The sequence below is a fragment of the Pempheris klunzingeri genome, chromosome 2, assembly GCF_042242105.1.
Source record: "Pempheris klunzingeri isolate RE-2024b chromosome 2, fPemKlu1.hap1, whole genome shotgun sequence".
Lineage (NCBI taxonomy): Eukaryota > Metazoa > Chordata > Actinopteri > Acropomatiformes > Pempheridae > Pempheris > Pempheris klunzingeri.
The window spans coordinates 28,311,850-28,332,194 of record NC_092013.1 but is presented as its reverse complement, the minus strand read 5'-3'; the positions used below and the strand labels follow the sequence as shown (position 1 = coordinate 28,332,194).

General features: G+C 44.1%; 1 protein-coding gene across 2 annotated transcripts; it reads right to left on the bottom strand.

Annotated features, from left to right (window-relative positions):
* Positions 1 to 5,209: 5,209 nt before the first annotated feature.
* Positions 5,210 to 20,081, bottom strand: ptpdc1a (protein tyrosine phosphatase domain containing 1a). 2 transcript variants are annotated; one of them, XM_070851110.1, is made up of 10 exons: positions 19,904 to 20,081; positions 16,036 to 16,131; positions 13,164 to 13,335; positions 12,718 to 12,798; positions 12,336 to 12,454; positions 10,395 to 10,532; positions 9,187 to 10,307; positions 7,261 to 7,446; positions 6,482 to 6,589; positions 5,210 to 6,397 (listed from the first exon to the last, which is right to left on the bottom strand). In XM_070851110.1, exons 2-10 carry the CDS (start codon positions 16,121 to 16,123, stop codon positions 6,284 to 6,286), a joined length of 2,127 nt encoding a protein of 708 aa, XP_070707211.1. In that variant the 5' UTR covers positions 16,124 to 16,131; positions 19,904 to 20,081; the 3' UTR covers positions 5,210 to 6,283. The 2 variants fall into 2 exon arrangements, with proteins under 2 accessions (XP_070707211.1, XP_070707220.1); XM_070851119.1 differs by lacking the exons at positions 16,036 to 16,131; positions 19,904 to 20,081 and adding an exon at positions 13,471 to 13,567.
* Positions 20,082 to 20,345: the final 264 nt, after the last annotated feature.

The window sequence follows — 20,345 nt, the reverse complement described above, 5'->3', positions numbered from 1 at the left end:
ATACGATAGACAGAACCCAGCGGTGTGGATAAAAATGACTTCCTCCTTGACCTGATACGTTAAAAAACACATGGGAGCATTTTAATGCCACACACACTGAAGTGTGCATGTAGTTCCAGTCCAGGTCGACCACGATACGACGGACAGTCTGACGCAGTGACTTCTGCCTTCATACAGGTCAGAATGTTCAGTTGGTGAATTCGACCGTGTGCTCATATGTGATGCTGCTTAAGTGTATTATTTGTTCTCCCCATTCATGCCAATGAGGGGAGATTCAAATAGAAACACCACTGCTCTATAGGTTTTAGTTACCTCCACCTAACAAAGGCCTGTGTGTAGTAGTATTACTTTACACTGAAGTATCCCCACTCCAAAAAAAGGCTGTGAATACTTCAGACTGACCGTGAACAGTCCTCTGGTTTAGTGTCGTGCTGATCAAGTCCAGTCCACAATAGTTTCCTATCAGATTTTATTAGAAAGCTCAAGAAAAATGCAACAGGAACATTTATGTTTACAATTTTCACCAATTAATTTATATCACAGCAGATTCAATTTGAGCAAAAGAACACATCACAGTTCACAGGAAACTAATAGGAAGCATCCAAAAAAATCCAGTGTTATAGTTGTGGAAATGAACAAGCTCAGCCATCAGTGCTGCTCAGAAAGAGCTCTGACAAAACAGCAGTTAGCTCACCACGAACTGTTTAGTTGTCCCTGAAAGGCTCTTTCAAGGTTAATGTATGAATATGATTCAATATGAATAAAACAGAAGAATAGCCACTCCTCAGGGAAGGCAATAGATTGTATAGTTATCTCCCAAACAGGGTAAAATCACTACCCTACAACTATACAATCTACTACCTCACACTGTGGAAGCAGCTGGAATAAAACATCTTTAACAACATCTTGATCCATGAGAACATTGATGTCGGACAGCAGGCCCTCCGAAGACACGGGCGCTCCACTGAGACGTGCGTTTGGCACTTTGAGAAAGACAGTAGGTTGAATAGTTATCTCCCAGTGCGGGTGTGACCCTAAAACTATACAACCTACTACCTCATCCCACAGTGCAAACAGAGCCGCTTTGTGCAGGGAGGGAGAATACCAGGGCCATTTAACGATGAGGAAACTCCCCGGAGCATGAGGTGAATTCAGATCTTCTGACACAAGCCGAGAGCTCAGACCCCGGACTGTGGAGAAAAAAAGAAGTGGGTGGTGAGAAGTCGGGTTCTACGGCAGTAACATCACACGTTAGGCAGGTTCTACACAGACCTGTGTGGTCCAACAGGGTGACAATGTGACAAGATACAAACGTAAAGTCAGATAGTAACAAACACTGTACTGTACTCAGAATAATAGATATTATTGGATTAGAATTACTGATGCATTAATGTGTTCATCGCTTTAGTGTTGGTGCTAGTAAATGTAGAGCCAGTTTTAATTTATCTAGTGTATGTATTACTTTGGATACTTCTGGGGAGCACATGGATCTCCCCCCGGGAACCGAAGAAGGCTTACTGCTGATATAGATCTCCATCATTATTTATTCATCGATTATATCTTGTATTGTTAATCTGAATCTGCAAAGTAACTAGTAACTAAAGCCGTTAGATAAATGTAGTGGAGGAAAAAGCCTCTAAAGTAGCACAAAACAGGAATACTTCAGTAAAATACAAGTGCCTCAGACTTGACTTCAGTCCAGTACTTGAGTAAATATACTTAGTTACTTTCCACCACTAGTAACCAAGTAGAGAAAAGCCATGAAGTTAGCTCATGCTGCTGTGGCTAGTTTAGCTTACATTACTTATGAGGACGGTGGCTTTAAAAAGTCCATGAGGTGATTTGCGCTGCACTGGTGTGTAGGAAGAGGCTGCTCGACCATTACTGGATCTTTATGTGCTCAGATCCAACCAAACCTCAGTCACAGCCACCTCTCACACGCCTCTCCTGTAATTCCCCGATTGTTAATAAAAGCAGAACCACCACCACAACTTTTGATGGAACGTTCACCGTTTTGAGGGTAGAGGGAAACCGTGTCGTCAAGCAGACGTCATGTATCAGGTGAGATCAAAGTTCTGATTGGCCCACAGGAATGGAAGACAGCGCTATTGATTAGACGATCCAATAAGATGATGAGGTGAGTCTAGCCTGGTTTGGCGAAGGGACGATCTCATGGTAAAGAGAGATCATGTCCAATGGCAGTCCACAGTCACACCGATCTCCACCTCTTCTCTTCTCAGATATGCACAGTTCACTGAAGGGAACACGTCATGACACACGACATGAAGCAGGCAGGATGTTCAGTCCATTTAATGAAGTGGAAAAGAAGCAACTGAACAGGTCTTGGCAGGTTTTTATGGATTTTACAGGCGACTCAATCATGAAGCAAAGAGATGTTTGACAAGAGGTACCATTTCAGACACGTGGATGATGTCCTCTCTTCGTCTCAGACCTCTTCCAAGCGATAATAATGCAGTGTGGTAGGCTTAACAAGCTGCTGTGATCTGAGCCAAGCACAGCCGTTTAATGGGAAGGACGCAGATGGTGACGTCTGGTATGTGGCAGACTTTCACGTTTGACGGCCGAGCAACAAAACGCTAGCAGCAGTTAATGTTGTTCCACAAGATTGATGCGGTCACTTTTGGGGCAGTTCAGCACCCCCCCGTCCCCTCCTCCTCCTCCTCCTCCTCCTCCACTGACCTAAAAACTGCACAACGCTCCATGCCAGTTTATGCAGATGCAGACGTACAAAACCAACACGACGGAGGCGAATCAGGAACGGTGGTGTTCATTTGAAGTTCAGGACCATGGACAGCAGCGAGCAGCGTGAGCACGACTGTGGCATGAAAAGCACGTCAGACATCCAGACGGGACAACACAATTCCGTTTATCCCAGTTGTCCACGGCCATTATTAGACATCAACTAAAATGTACAGACGCAGTGGTGCATGGTTGGAGACGAGCGGTTTAAACCCTTGGCGATTCACGTTGCCTTCGTTTGATGCAACGCTTTTGCTGGCAACAAATTCATATCTAGGAACGGCCTTCACCTTTTAGCTGTAAATCTTATTTGGACTGAAGTAGACTGGGGGCTCCTGCAGCAGTAGAGTGGAGACACCCCGACAGCGAGGGGGCCTCTGCTAAGACCACATGACGACATTACATTTTGAGGGCATATGACATTAATCTTATTTAGCTACAGCACGCAGTAAGGGTCACAAATGTATTGGACAAAGGAGCGTTTGAACAGTTTGAACACATTCCATTCATGAGGGGATGAGATGTGTGAGGATCTGCCAGATTTAACGGAGCAGGTGAAAACTGTCGGTCTTTGTGGATCTGAAGAGGTTTTCCCCATCGCTAAAGGAAAATCTATCAATTGATCATTTAGTCCTGGAAATGTGAAATCCCCCAAAGCCTGCGATGAAGTCTTTAAATTGCTTGTTTTGTCTGACAAATGGACCAAACAAATATTCCTTTTCCGGTCCCATCACACAGTAGAAAGCAGCATCGTGAATCATGAAGCTTTTCGGCTTGATGACTGACTGCTAGATGAGCCAACGACAGTAAAACTATGGAGTATGTATTATTTTAGTGGATCGACTGGGTGTTTTGGCAGGAAATTACGTTTACTTGAGAAATAAGTAAATTCCCACTGAGGACATGGGATTATACTTATGGAGCGCAGAAAGCAGCCAAACCCAATGGGAGGAACAAGGCTGCTCCAGGATCAGCTTCTACCCAAACCACATCAGACAGGAGAGGATCGTTTCCAGCTGCCAGCAGGTAGGCAGGCCGTCTGCCCCCCCACCCCACCCCACCCCCCTCCAGTGCTTCACCTCTTGAAGTCCGTCTACACCCAAATCTCCGTGAACCTCCAGCAGACGCGGACGTAACTCGGTGTCCATCTGAAAGGAAGCAGCCCTACAAACCACGGATCTGCAGTCTGCCCACTGCTGTCCCACAGAAATATGATTTCATGTTTTCATGCAGGACTGCCCATTTATTTTGCTAACTTGACGTGATATTAATTCGACGTAGTTAATTAGTCCTTACCGTTAGATAAAAATCAGCCCCTCAGTCCAACACTTAGACCAGGATCGACACTCCTTCAACAGGCAATGGAGGCTAGCAAGCTAGCTACTTCTAATAATTAGCCAACGTGACTGTGCATTTAAGAAGTACAGCATCTTGTAGAGATATTCTCCCCGTTGGGGAAGTCCCTCTAAATGTAGAAATTAAAGTCACATCTAAAGTGCTCTAATCGGAGCACCGCACTGTGCCAGCTACGTCAGTTAACCACTCCTTATAACTTGCTAGCTAGCCCCATCAAGCTAGCAGCTAGCTAGCAGCACGTTCCAGCATGGTTGGTCCAGAAAAGCAAACGTCGTCAGTAACCAAAGCACAGCAGCTCTTCCGCTACAAAATAACACCGGGTGTTGTTGTAAAGTGTTTCAGGGAACACATGCCCGGGCACTGAGGTACATTTATTTCATAAATGTTAGATTAATACAGTCTACCCACCTGTCTGCCATGTCGAAAAGCTCCTCCACCCTCTGACTGCTTCTTCTTCGTTGGTCTGTTGGCGCAGCTATGGGCGAGGTAAAAGGAGCGTTACCCCCCCTGCTGTTTCGGAGCTTAGATCGCAGCAACAACGCTAATCGAAACGTATGAATGGGTGAATGAATGAATCATTATTTCAAATGTATTGTATACAAATGTATTCACCCACGTGCAGTAGGTCACCTGCTTGTGACAGCTTTTCTTTGACAAAATGGATTCATGTTCATCTCTCCACATCCCCTTCTCTTTGACATTTCCTGCAGTGACTACCATGATCTCCAGCTGCCTCCCCCCTCTCACAGCATTTGTAAAGAGATTGGACCCCCCCCGGCAGTTTAATGATGATCTTATACATTTTGACTGATGGTTATAAGCACATCATATTAACTTATATTAAGTATTTCATGTCAGATAATATACCCATTTACAGTAATGCCTGAATACATCAAATGATTATTATTGGTTTTGAGAATAAAAATCTGAAGATGATATTCCTTGATCCTGAAAGACCCGTTTGAGATCCCAGTGGTGAATGGTTTGGATGTTACACTACTGTGACAGCAGGAGGCACACGGAGTTGTATGCTGATCAGCTGATGAGCCCGAGTGATAAAAGTCCATAAAAAGACAAACACAGTTCACACAGCTTGCGTTAAGTTGTATTTAATTCTGTAAGAAGTAGCCTGTTGTAACAATGAAAAAATAGTGTTTGTTGAAAATCCCCCACAGTACAACGTCTCATGTCCTTCATATTATTAGTATTATCATCAGTGTTCCACATTCAGCACGTACCAGCAGACCTACATTATATTGTGTCCATATAAGAGGCATACATGAGGTGAGAGGTGACCACTGACTTGTCTCCACAGCTGCACACACACACAAACACACAGGCGAGGTGACGACACACACGGCACCATAATACAGAGTCCTGACAGAGGCTGTTTGAATTGAGGCAGGCAGCATTTTTTGCTAAACGCAACAGTGGAGGCTGGTTGATTTGGTTTATGAATACATGTTCAACAGAACAGTACAGAGAGAGGTTTTCGGTGCACGCAGTATTAAGGATGTAAAATTGATTGGAAAAGCAGACGCACTGCGGCCTGTTGAGTTTGCATTGCCGTAACAAGAGCCACAGTTTGCATTTGATTGGAAAAAAAAAAAAACACACCTTACATTCTGCATGAACAAAGCAAACTTTCGACTTCTCAAGAGGTTATACTTATTAAACTGATTGCTGCATTTCAAATAAGATCTGAATAAATAAGACACATCGTAGCATATGCACAGTGTAAAAACATCTTTTGGTTTAAATACGACCCCCCATCCCCCTTCCCCAACAGCTTTGACAGCCGAGTTCCACATTTAAATAACATCATGAGAATGTTTCTCACTCAACTTCCCACTAACAGTTAGATAATAAAAGCAACATCAAGTCCCTCACAAATATTACAGTAGAACAAATGCTTTCAAAGTGAGTACAGTGGCACATCAACATAAAGAATGGCAGTGCTTAGAGTCTATTAAGAGCTTCTAGTTAAATGAAATGCTAAACCTTCAAATGACTTAGTCTTCAAGTACCTTGAAAGACTTAAGATTGGCAGATCTCAGCTGTATCTGATACAAAGGAGCTGGCTTAAAGCACAGTAATGCCCAGAAAATAAGAGCTGAGTCCCATGTGGGAGTCGTCCTCATGTCGGACCGTTGCTGCTGAGGCTGGATCAGGAGTCTCCATTCTCCTCCACAGCTTTGTCAGACAGCTCATGAAGAATGGGAGTCAGGATTGCTTTCAGTGTCGTGTATAAAGACTCATTCTTCTCTGAGGCAGGGTCAATCTGGGGGCACAGAAAGCACTAATTCATGCTCACCAAACACACAAATCTTAATGTATTCAGTGTTTAACTTGTGTTAATACTCACCTTAGTAAACACTTGTATTGTTTGGTTGAGAAAACTAGTCTCCACTTCAGGCACGGGCAGGAGATGAGCAGCACAGTCGAGGATGCACAGCAAAGTGAGTCGGTGGCCCTGCAGTGGGAGGGAGAAGCATGATAACATCAGATGATAACATTTTTGGATTCACACCTACAACATGTTCATATTTATTTTAAAAGCAATAACAGTATCACAGAAATCATACGAGTAAAAGGAAATCCGATAAGCTACATGATGGTGAAAATGTGAGCTAAATGGTGAAAACCAGCCCATAATAAATACTGCTTACAAATGTGAAGAGACAGGAATACACTTTTAAAAAGATGGCCGTGTGTAATCTCTGTTAGCTGCTGTATCCACTGACTACCTTCCTTAACATTCTCACAGCGGCTCTAAAGAACAAGATGATTGCAGATTATAGCTACACAAGAAATTACAGACATTTTGCAGTTTTATATGGTATTTTTCTAGAATTAAAAATTGTGCAATGTGGTGACCTTTCCTGACAGGCACTGGCCCAACGCAGGTCAAAAAATATTTTGTATATTAATATTTGTGTTAATAGAAATTGTAGAAACGGAAGTGAAAGTGGTGTGGTTATGGACTGCCTTTAAGACATCACAACTGAAAACGGGATTTATAATCTCCAAATAATCCAGATTATAGTTTGTGCTCTAATCAAGTTTTGCCGTGTTGTTGGGCACTGAGTTAGACAGCTGTCTGCTTCCGACAGTGATGTTGTGGAAGATATTCAACCCAGCTACCTTTTCCAGCGCGTCGAGGGCATTCTGTGGGTTTACGTTCTTCTCACTGAGGGCTTTTATATCCTCGCTGCTGATCACCGGATCCTTGAGCTGCTCCAGCCACGACCACATCAGACCAGACAGGACCAGAGCATCTCTCTCCATACACAGCCTCTCCCACGCTCCCTCTCTGGAGTTCAGCTCTGTCTGCACACCACAACAGAGAACAAATCAAGTGGCACTAGACAACAACGCAGGTTCATAACAAAAGACTAGGATGTGTTGAAAATAACATTCTGTCGGTTACACAGTTCATTGATGAAATATGACCACAGTAGTCCATTAAGGGTGTGGTCTTAGGTCTGGGATTTTCAACATCTTTGAATTGTGGATAAGAAAAAAAAGGTCCAATCATTAGCTGAGGAGCTGAGCTGGAGCCACAGGACTCATCAGTGAAGTGAGTGAGCTCCTCTTTTGCATCACGCTGAGGGAATTAGTCTCCGATGATAAAATGTTTTACCCAGAACAACAACAGGATGCCGACTCCCCACAATAACAGCTCGGGGTCTAAAAGTGGGCGTGTGTTGGACTGAACATTACATTTTCACCACTATTTGTACAAATGAAAAGTACGGTGAAGATTAGAGCTCTCGTGTATCGCTGTGTGTCAGTGCCACAGTTTCCCATGCACCCTGTAGCTTGCAGGTAATACAGCAAACCGGACAATGTGATTAGACATTGCATTGACCTGGTTACTGTTAAATGCAGCGGGTCAGATTCACCCCCTACCCCTGCTTTGTTGTGGAACACTGGCTTACCTAAGCCCTTTTCAGACGTGGAACACACAACAGTAATGGCTGTATCCAACTGTTAAAAGAATGGCTTTCAGACACGGACACTTAGAGCAACATCCTTGCACATTAGGCAAATGGTGCACAAGATGAAGTGGTATCACTGTAGGGAAACAGCTGTGAGTTAGTTATGATACAACTAAATGCAATTAATGATATACTGCTGCTCTGTAGATGGCAAACACAGTTTATCCTTGCACTGAAAAATGTGTTTTCTCAAGGAAAAATCTAGCTGTTAAATTGGGTTGACTTACTCACCTACGTAGGTTTCTCATTTATGACAGACAGAGTCAGTAGTAGTAGCTAGGAGTAGCTTAGTAGCTTAGTAGCTAGCTACTAAGTGCATGTGAACACACCGACTGTCGGGAGGATCAGTGTCCTTCTAAATGACTTTGCAAACATCCAATGGAATCTGACATGGTGGCACACCAAGTGAGAAGACATGCAGTAATGATTTAATGCCATTAAAGGATGCAGACTTAGATGAGAAGATCAATACCGCTCTTATGTCTGTTCATCATATAATATGAAAGAAGAACCAGCAGCCGATTAGCTTAGTTAGAAATTAGAAATAGGGGAAATGACCTTGTCTGTTCAAAGGTAAAATGTAAAGCTCAGTACTTCACACGTTATATCATGCGAGTCTGATTCAAAACAGAAGTAGAAAAACACAAGTTTGGGACTTTTGCTCTGCAAGGTGCAGTGGCATCCTGGAGACTAGCCGTCCCCGTGATGTTGGCAGGCAGGTATACAACCGCATCACTGTTATTATTCTGGACGCTAGTCTGGACTAGTATCATGTCTATCAGCACAGAGGTGTGGATGAATTTTCTACTGATATATAGCCGCGTTTCCACCAGCACAACTCGGCTCGACTCGACTCGACTCGACTCGGCACGGTTTAGGTTGCGTTTCCACCGGCCCTTGTACCGGTTTGAGGTGGTACCTCGTGTAATGGAAACACAACCGTACCGTGCCGTGCCGTGCCGTGCCGTGCCGTGCCGTGCCGTGCCGTGCCGAGTCGAGTAGGGCCAAGTCGTGCTGGTGGAAACGCGCCTTATGTTACTCCATGGTGTGTATTGTTTTGGTACCCTACCTGCCATTGTGAAACCTTGGAGGTGAGATCCTTGTCCGTCAGGTCCATGGCTAGAGCTTTGGCCACCAGCACGCGCCTGCTCTCTGGGGAGAGCTCAGACTGGGGGGTGATGACTGCGACCTCTGTGATGTTGCTTCCGTCTTCTCCGCCCGCTGACACATCCACACCTAGCGTCTCCTCCCTGGTTACCAGTTTGCTCTTGATTGATAAGGCTGGCAGTGCTGCGTAACAGTGGGACTTTCTTCCCTGCTCTGACAGATCCAAAGACAAACACTGACGCCCCTTGTGTAGCTGCTTTTTTAAAACGGGGGATCCTCTGTCTGGCTTTCCTTCTGTATTTGGGTCCTGAATGCTGCTGATAATGTCCTGAGGAGAGAGGTCACAAAATCTGGGAGGCTTACAGACTGTAAGGCTGCTGTGAGACAAGGAATGTTTGATCAGGCGGTTGATTGGGTTACGGCTCTTCAGATTTCCTAAATTCTGGTGCTGTGGTCCCAGTTTGTGAAGGGCAGAATCGCTGTAACTGAGGCTCCTGTTGTTGGACAGAGAAGATCTCAGAGGGCTCTCTACATTCTGCTGCCTCCACAGAGGGTCAAGCTCATTATCACTTGCGAGAGGTTGATCGTGAAGAGATCTGGACTGTACAGCAGGTGGGCTGAGAGGATGAGAGGAGCAAGGTGGAACAGGAATCCCCTTCCCTCTCATCTCCTTCCCGAGCTGCTGAAGAGCCTGCTGGGACACGGTCTTCTCCACCTCTGCTGTGAGGTCGGGGATCTCCAGCCACTCCTCCTCGATCACAACCTGTCTGTTGGCTGCGATGTCGATGAGGAGCCTGCACACCAGCTGGACGATCTTTGGCACATTCTTCATCTGTCGAGCCTCGTAGCCGTGCAGCAGGTGGCGCTGCCGGGTAAGGTACTGGGACAAAGTGACAGCAGTCGCTTTGGGTTCTGCACAGGAGAAGACGCTTCGGAGAGGAACCAGGAACTGGGCGAACTCCCTGACACACAGCAGCTGGCCTCTTGTCTGGATGGAGTTCGGCCTTTTGGCTCGCACGAACAGGATGGCTTGGTCAGCACTCATCCGGGACGTGAAAACCAAGTAACAAGCCAACAACACACCTAAATGATGGGAAATACAAGAAATGCGAAATATTGCTCAAGCATAAGTGAGGATTCAAGAAATTCCAGATTGTTGTAGGCACAAACCTGTTCTTCCAAGACCAGCATGGCAGTGGACAGCCAGTTTCCCCTCTTGGACAGCGAATGACATGACTTTGACCATGTCAAGGATTGTAGTCAGGGAGGCCACACCATAGTCCTTCCACCCAAAGTTGTAGTAATAAACTGAAATGCACAAAGCCAGTAGAATTCAGAGCAGTTCAGTATTTTTCCAACTCCCTTTCTCTGGCCACACCGTGAGGGTGAAAAACTGTTTTACTGGACTCATATGAGAAAAACCTATTGAGCAACATAAACTGAGCTCTTTTGCAGTGTTTCCTGGTTTACTAAACTGATTGATTGATTTCGTCGCGCACAAGAATAATGATTGAGATAACAAATGTGTTACCAGATCGTAGAAGGTGGAACAAGACGTGATTTTAATCTCTTCATTTTTATGCATGTTTTACACTGTGCTGCTGCAGCCTTCATATTCACGTGATGCCATTCAGATCAGACGGTTGCTTAGTAAGAAGTGAAATGAGAGTATTACAGGTCTGACCTGGTTAGAATGCTGTCGTGACTCAGGAGCTTATTCAGACATGAGACCATCACGCTAGGCTGCCATCGCTGAGGTGCATGTCTGAAAGGGGCTCTAAGAGAGCTGTTTGTTCATTGAATGTCTGAAGTGCAGTGCATGATAAAGACCAACAGCAAGATAACAAGCCCGTGTTTATCCTGCCGGCTTTTTACGGAGCATCAACTGAAAGGCAGCACTATACCAAATGCAGCTGATGCTTGAATGAGGTGACTTGGGTGCAGATCTCAGGAGAGCTTGTTAGGGAGAGAGATCAAGATGGCCAACCTCCAAAGACATAACATATGTGGGATCCCTTGGTGATTATTTGGTAACTGGGGACCATATCACCTTCCGGATGTGAGCAGAAAACAAAACATTGATGGTCTGAGAAAAATAAAATGAAAATCTACATTGCTCTCTCTGATTAAATATGTTCCACAGAGACTCTGCCACTGCTTGACTGTAGTTTTTGGAGGATTATTCTTCATCTTTTTAATCAGAGTAAGTAAAAACTTGGTTCATTGTGGCTTTTAAAATGCAGATTACACCATTATCAGACTACAAAAAGCTCAGTGCAAATTCATTTAAGAAGCATTCAAGAAAGACAATCAGAATCTGATTGAGCCGCATTACAGCCGGATGTTGAAAAGGTGGAAATTCATGAGTCTCTCAACAAACAAACGGTTCACTCCTCCCAGCAGTAGCTACATCAGTGATTATCCTCGGGGTCTGTCCCCTGTGGTAGTGGGGTTTTAGTTCAACTAAAAGCAGTCCCTCTGCTTCTTGCCACATTAGATATGCATTTCAACACATACAATGATACGGACAGCCCACTGAGCTGTCATAGCATTTATCTGAGTTATCTGAGTGATGTGTGTGGGTGACAGAGCATTCATCTGTATGAGAGAGCTAGCAGTGTGAGTCTATCTGAACATGCTGATACTTGTGGTCCATGAATGTCATTTTGTTGTCACTGATTTATAGATTATGGATCGAGCTGGTCTTGATAACTGTTAATTGCGGTGATTAAGCCGCTAAAGTGCAGAAGTTGTTCTGCTGGAGTTTGCAGCAGTTACCAGTCACATAAGCAACAGTTAGCAGTGGCAGGGGTAACTACTAGTTAAACTGTATCCTCTTAGAACGACTATGTGTGATGCAGCCCATTTAATTACATGATTCTTACATCCTGATTTGACAATACTAATGCTACTCCATCTTTTAAGTCTGATATACTCCATTCTCCTGATATACATGCTTAGTAATCTAAGCTTGGACCTATAATCATTATATTAATACATTTGCATAACATTTGAATTGAATTAACTATTAAGTCACTCTAGAGCCCCATATGTTAATTGGTTTGTGTCCTGTTGGTGGGGCGTCTACGGCATGTGTTCGTAGAGACTCACTGGCTGCCTCCATGAAAGTTTCGGGTCGATAAGTGAAACCGCTCTCCTGTTCCAGTGGGTTGCCGCAGCTGGCATGTTCTCCGGGTCGCTGCAGGTTAATGATCGTCTTCAAACCACACCTGAGCACGACGACAGGTTTGTGTCAGAGTACAGGGCGATCCACGCAGTAGACCGCAGCAAGTCAGCAACACAAATACATTACAGCACTACCCGTATGCACTGTACACACTGACAGCAGCGCAGGTGAACTGAGACAGCTGGAGCAAACCATTTCACAACCAACCGCCACTTTACTGTTAATCTAAATGTTAATAAAGAATCAAATGAATCAAACAAAAAATGTTTCATTCTGATGAGGTGTGAAAGAAGGAGCCTACTGTACCTTTGAAACTGTTCAATTACATTATATTTCTCAATGATTTCAGTGGAAGGCCTTGCCATAGCTAGCAAGTTGTCAGTAATCCTGTAAGTGGAGAATATGACAGTTAAGGGGAGATGTGGGAAATACAGCAAAATAATGAAAAAAGAAGAAGAATTAGGACTGTTTAGCAAGTTAAACACTCAAGGTACCAAGGACTCTTTAAACAAACATGTATCCTGCAAACATACTGATACGCTGAAACCAAAGAACTCAATTGTTAAATGATTCCATTTTAAAAACAGACCACAATGCAAATCAAACACAAGGACAAATGTATCAACTTTTCATACAAGTACTGATATTGACTTCAGTGACCCGCGCTGACCGGCACAGCGCTGAGAGGAAAACTACATGAACATTAAGGGCTGCATAAAAGGTGTGCAGGTAAAGGAGACTGGCCAACGTACCAGGACGAGTAGAGTCCTTTGATGGCTTGCTCCTCATCACTCCAGCGAGAGGGGTTCTCATATTTACAGGCTTTCCCTCCACAGGCCATGGAGCACTGCATGTGACCCGGGATGACGTGCCTCAGGGTCTCTCCCATCTTGGTGTACTTTGCTGTAGGGACCCTTGCATTGGCTGGGGAAAAACAACAAGAGAAGAAACACAAGTACACTTAAACAATACTCATCAGTGCACAGTGCATGCTTCCTACGCCCCTAAAGTCACCTCAACCCCTAAATCCAAAGCACTAGACTTATTCAGCGTGGTTACATCTCCTGGTCTTGTGTTCAATGGCAGGCTGAGGCTGGTTCACGCTGACGGCCACCATGAGTCTGTGGGAGGACGAGGAGAGCATCTCCAGGGCAGAGCTGCGTCTGCGCTGCAGGACCTTCAGCAGGATGTCCGAGGCCGAGTGCCTGCGGTTATGCCTCCTCGGGCTGCCCGTCATCTCCCCGGCTGAAGAGTGGCGTCCTCGGCGCAGCAGCATCTTACAGTGCGGGATGTGCCGATGTCTGCACTGCGACTGTCTCTGCGGTAACAAACGCTCGGCAGCTCCGTGCCCACAGTGAGTCATCGCAAGACAATCACCCGTTGGTAAAGACAGGCAAATACAACCTATCAGTTCAACAGCAGCATTTGAAGTGTCACCATGACAACCACCTCCAAAGTCGTCAGTGGGAGGCAGATGGGGGCGAATGTTGCACACACACAGACACACACACCATGCAGATCTGAGACAGGTGGCGTGTAAATGAAAGAGGAAAACGCCGTACTTGCTTGCTTACAAGGCCGTACATCTGGTGGTTCACAGCCCTGACCACACAGCGGGTACCAGTGTCCATGATCAAACACCTTTCTGCTGCATTGCCAAGTGGTTTATATAACACAAAATACACAGGGGTGGTATTGGACTGCATAACACTATGAATTCTGTTCATCTGTTCAGTAACAGTAACAACGACGATAATACTAATATAAGTTATAAGCTTTTCATTGCCTATTTATATTGATAACATAACATTTTGTCTGCATTAAGTCAATAATCAATGTATGAGCCAATTCTTATTAAAAATGATATGAATACATGTAAAAATTCCCCTTCTCATCGACCCCCCTCAGGCTCTGGAAGAAGATCTGGAAGCCCCACAGGATCTTAGCTCAGTCATTCTCAACCACTTTGGGGGGTGTCTTCCATTCTGACCGTGGGACTTCCGGCCCCATACACTATGCCAGCCACTTAGTTATGGCGTTCCTGTTCCTGTCTACATCTTACACCCTGCTAATCTGTGCTGGACTGTTTCAGGAGCATCTTTTCACAGCCTGCACCTGGGATCCTGTTGGTGTGGTAGACCCCCCACCTATACTGATCTTGTACTAAGTGCCTGATCTTGTGCTGCCGTGACTAGTGCTTCTGTGCTGTCTGTCCATGTGCTGCCTACACACACACATACACAAGGGGTGTGTGAGGTGGCTATGTTACATGCATTTTGCACACTTGAATATCAATCCACTGGTTTACGACTATGTAATTGTGATACTGACATTGTGCTTGAAGCCTGCTTCAATGTTTTGGCGGCCAGTCGTCCACCATCGAACTGAAACCAAAAGGTGAACTGATACTGCTGGCTCCCTGAGGCTCTCAAAGTGTTGGAGCAGCAGGCAGACTGGCTGCAGCAACAGAGAGCGGAGGGCTCGATGACTTGACTTGATCCATCAGTAGGATTTCAATTAACTGGTTTATCATGTAATCTCACATTCAGCATGAGAGGAACACTATTCTCCTTCTGAAAATTCCCATTGTAGCATTGTAGAAAGCAGACAGATAATTGGAAGGATCATTCTAACCTTCATATTTCTGAGAGGAAAAATATTAGTTGACAAATGGATTTATATTTACAGAAGATCACAACAAATGGTTAGCAAAGTGATGCCTACAGTATATTTACACGAACACAGGGTCTGAAACATCTATTTATTTTAGCTTACCACCAATTGTATTCATCGCTTGTACTCTTCCTATTAAAGAGTTTTTACATTGTTGATACTGATTTCAATTAGAGGCAATTATGAACAGGTTTTATTTTTCTGCCTTTATTTGTATTTAGTTCAATAATTAGAAATGGAACAGTCATCAGGTTTATTGTGTGTTCATATTTTTATCCACGAAGCATCAATTTTAAAGATGGTCAACCCTGGAAACTGGCTCCAGAGGAGACAGATTATCAGGGGTCCACACCAAACTTTAATCTTTTCCTGGAGGCAAGAATCTATGGGAGGAGTTTCCATTTCTGTTTATTTCAGCTCAGAATTAATCATTAACAAATTCAGTTATTAAAACATATGAAAAGCGCATACTTTAGCAACAATCCTGGTCTATGCTTGTGTGTTGGAGTGTTGTATTATGTGTCTTATCCCTTTAAAGCCTAACCGGGGACAGGACAGAAAATGAGCTAGGGCTAGAAGTCCTATATACATTGTACCTGTTGCATTTTATTTAAATGTAACAATGCCTGAGTGTTTAGTTCCTGTGAAATAAATTAATAAAACCCTATATCCGTCTTGTGGACTTTACACTCCACTTACATATAACACATTTTAATTTAACAAAGAAATCACTTTTGGCTGTATTTCTTGGATGTTATGTCTCGATACTAAAGCTGACCCACAAATTGCCTGTGAGCCCCGATAAAACATCTTGTCTGACCTCTAATTCATTTGTAACTTCAATATGATATAAAATGGCAATCTATCATCATTTCTAGTCTACAGTCCTGTGCTTTTGATTTACAAGATACAATTTCAAAAAACTTCAGCATCTTATCTGGTGTTACCTACCTGTCTCCATCTCTGTGCTGATCTCTCCACTGCGGGCTCCACTCATGGAGTGAGGCAGGTCACTCAGTATGCTGACACCGGCTGCCATGGCAGGGGCTGAAAGGCGTGAATAAACATTGTGTGTCAAAGACAGGTGAAAAAAATAGGAGAAGGAAAAAAATCAGCTTACAAGCAGAAGCTTTGGTTGTGCTGATAACGCAGGCAGTCACAAGGTGCACACACAAATGAGGTACGAGCAGCACGAGCAGCGTTGCCTGGCAAGATAACCCCGGGGAGATGTGCAAACTGAGCCACCATGTCAGCAGCTCATTGTCAGTCTGACCACTGCACCTCTGGGAGCAGGGGTGGGCGTGGTCCAGGGACCACAGTGGGAGTTAGGAGCACATCCGAGATCCAAGGTGCCGAGTTACAAGCTAAGCTGACTTCAGCAGCACCCCCACAGGCCAAACAGAGAGGCTGAGCACCCAATGATACATCATCATCACACTCGCACTGCAATATCATTTGAGTAGTAAACGGTTCGGCTATTTAAAACTGCCTATGTTATTGTGGTGATGCCACACTTCAATCAATCAATTATTCAAATGAATACATCAACCTGCTATTGTGCAGCCTCAGAGCAGTGCCTCTTGACTTGCACATCAGATTTTCGTAGCCTGATATCAGCGTTGTGTCACACAGACCTCCCAGAGTGTCACTTTAACTCCAGGGACCAACTGTGTCTCACATTACACCCAAAGCTCTAAAGGGCCTCATCATTTATGCTAACTGGTGTTGCAGGAGTGAAACTCTGCACCTTTACAGCCCTCTGCCTCACTGTGGGCCATTAACAATTGAGCAGGGTCGCTGTATTTCACATGCTAACTTTTTGATGGGCAAACGATTCCTTGACCTTTGGTTTTCCTTCCCCTTTGATAAAGTCGACTGGGATGGCTTAATCAAAGAGCATTGAGTCATTGTAATTGTTTACAATACCATCGCTTGGGAAATTGATAGCATACCAACAACTTGAGTGGATTTTAAAGATTTTTCTCTTCTTTATATTGCTGAGAGCTGCGGTTCCCCAACTTTTTCTGTCCTGGCTCCTTTTGGAAGTCATAAAAATGCCACACCTCACCACTCCAGGGGCCCACTACCCTTATTGAGAACCACTGGTTTGCAGCAACTTCATACCACAAATCACAGTTTCACCTCGACTTGGAAGAATAATTAAGGTGAAACTCTTACCGTGCAAATATATAAATTACAAACACATTAAATTCAAGTAAGTTACTACAATGAGTTATAGAATGAGTGAAACTATGGAAGGTAAACTAAAGAATACACCTTACTTCATTGTAAGTACTTGTCAGCCAGACTGACACTGACTTTTTATCTAAATTTCATATGATAGTTGCCATATTCACCCCCACCCAAGCCATCAATATGTCAATATTCCACACTGAGCTTTGAATTTTAAATCATCCAACACAATAAAATGTTTCAATTAAGATCAGTGATCAGCTTTTGCAGACTGAGGAGGCACAAATACCTTTTTAACAATAAATGAGTTAATTTGTGTAACACACAGCCTACAATTAGTCTTTTTCCCAGCAGACATGACTTGTCACAGTAGGAAAAGCACAAATGTCACTACTAACATTAACGATGGCTCTGTTGGATTCAAATACCCCATTAAATTTTGACCAGCATCAGTCAAATAAGAGAACCATAAACCCAAACATTTTAGCAATTTATACTTTAAATGATATAACTTGAGTACACATTAAGGTATACTCAGCATTACTCAATTCTAAGATTACAACTTTGAAAATTAATCAGCATGTCATTCAAAACATAATTCACATCATGACGTCCTGTGAGGAGGTCTAATCGACCACACATAAACCCCCTGTGAGGCTGTAGAGTTCAGTGCGATGGAATTTCAATCTGCCATATTTTCTTTTAGCCTTACATAGACATTTACTGATCAGTCAAACATTTGTAAATATGTGTACATGCAGTAGGAATAGTGAACACACAAGGACAGTGTTTATTATTATTTAAAGGACCAATATGCAAAAAATAGACTTTGTATACTATAGCTGGATGAGTGCTTTATCTGCTGAAAAAGGTGGCAGTTTGTTATTGAAAAGCATCTTTTACAGCTTGAGAGACAGGTCACATTTAGGTCACAATGCCATTGGTGTCAAGAGAACAGCTCCTGTAGTCTGTGAATAATTGATGGTGTAAAGTTAGAGCCACTCTTTTTCCATCCACAGCTGTTTTTTCAGGCTTCTTTTACACTGTCATCCAAACTAATATGGTACCAAAACCTAAAAACGACACTAGTTGAAGTGTTTCCAACATTGCAGCCGGAAAGAGGCCTATCCAATGAGTTCAGCAGCCTCCCCCGCAGGAGCCTGACACCACTTGGCATTGTTTATAGGAAGCTCTTGATAACGAGCTGGTGAATGAGAAGGTGTTCTTCATGACAAATGTGACGCATGTGCATCAAATATTAACAATTGTATGGCACTGAGCTAATACAGTGGCCGCACATTCATCTCTTTGCTCGATTCAAGAATAAATCAACCAAAATGCTTCACACATTTGTGGTGGATCCATAAGCTCATGTCCACTGGGAAGCCAGTGTGTTGGTGGACATGAGAGGGATGGTGTGAAGGATGAGAGATATCTTTCAGGGATGCTGCTAATGAGTGTGGGATGTGAGAGTCATCTCCACTGAGTGTGCTAATAAAGAAATATGGCCAACAAGACGGTGCTCCTCACACCATGACTGAACTAGGGATCCTAATCAGACAACAGGCCTACAGACCTACTTCATCACAGCTACCCGTCACAGCGGAATAAACCCCAAAACCTGGACCATGGAGGCACACAGCGCTGCTGGCAACCCAGGTGCCAGCCACTAATTAGAAAACAAAAAAATGACAGAAGTTTAAACGTATGTTATTCTTATCATTTTGCATGCCTGAAGTCACTTCCCATCACCACCTGGTAGCATCATGTATCACAGAGGAAGATTCCAGTGTGAGGGGATAAAGTGTCTGACGAGACCTCAAAACTGAAAATGAAATATAACCCCTGCGAGGGCCTCAGAATTGAGAATAGTAAATATCAGAATCATGCTTTAAAATAAAATGTCCAAAACAAATTCAATTATCAGAACAACAATTGCATCAGTTAAATACACATTTGTGCAATCTAGTGTGAAAGTCTTCTCTCCTCTGTGTCAGGATTTCCCCTGAACAGAGCAAATAAAACAGCTAACACTCAGCAGACTAAAGATGAGTGAGTCACTAGCAAAGCAAACTATTGGGCTTCTATGAGCAGACACTCCAAGCTGTGTCTAACACCACTCCCTGGATCATCACTCCCTACAACACAGACCCACCAGGAAGATGATAGTGAGGCGTGGATGGCCCTGTTCAGTGACTCTCCACATACCTCCTGTGACTACAGGTGAAAGCCTGGCAGCCCTGGGACCAGAGTGGTGCCTCCTGCCTACGGTCCAGCAGAGAGGTCGTTGATAAGCATGCTGACTCCCCATCACCGTGTGCCGACACACCGGTGTGTGTCAGCCGTCAGTCTCACTGACATTAGCTCTCTTATTAACACCAATAAGTGGGTCATACATTAATTAGCTTAAATCTCGCATTGCTTTAGTTGTAACTGTACTGACAAGTTTGAACGTTACAACTTTATCGCTGTGAGAGCTTGAGTGTTGTGTTGTGCTAGCCCTGAGGCAGCTAACGTCTCTGGTGCTGATGCTGCAAGCTACAGACTTACCGCTAGCGTTGGTTAGCTAATTAGCTTAGTGTGTTAGCTGAAGGTGGGATAGCGGCTAGAAGAAGGCCGAACTCACCGCTGTCCTGTCGTCTGAGTCCGGGGCTGTCTTCAGGGTGTCTGACACAGTCGGTTCATGGCTCTAAAGCTGTAATTGCTTCATCGCTGGCAGGTAGCAAACCGGTCTTTTCCTCTAGCCACATCATTTGGTCAGCTAAGTGCAGCTAGCTCACTAGCTCACTTAGCGACCTGACATGTTGTCATGTTGAACGGTGAAGTAATGTCACGTGACCGCGGCGAGAGCCAGCCGTAATCAGGCTGCCGGTCAGGGACCGTCTGCACACAGGAACATTAACGGTCTGTCCACTTACACTGACAGCTTTCGTTTGCATGGAACTGCAATTATGTTTTCTTCCAACGGGAAACTGAAAATAATAGTTCCTGTGGTCTCTGGTAATGCAAATCAATACTGACACAACAACTGTGTCCACCACCCCCCCACCATGCCCCCTGCTTTGTTT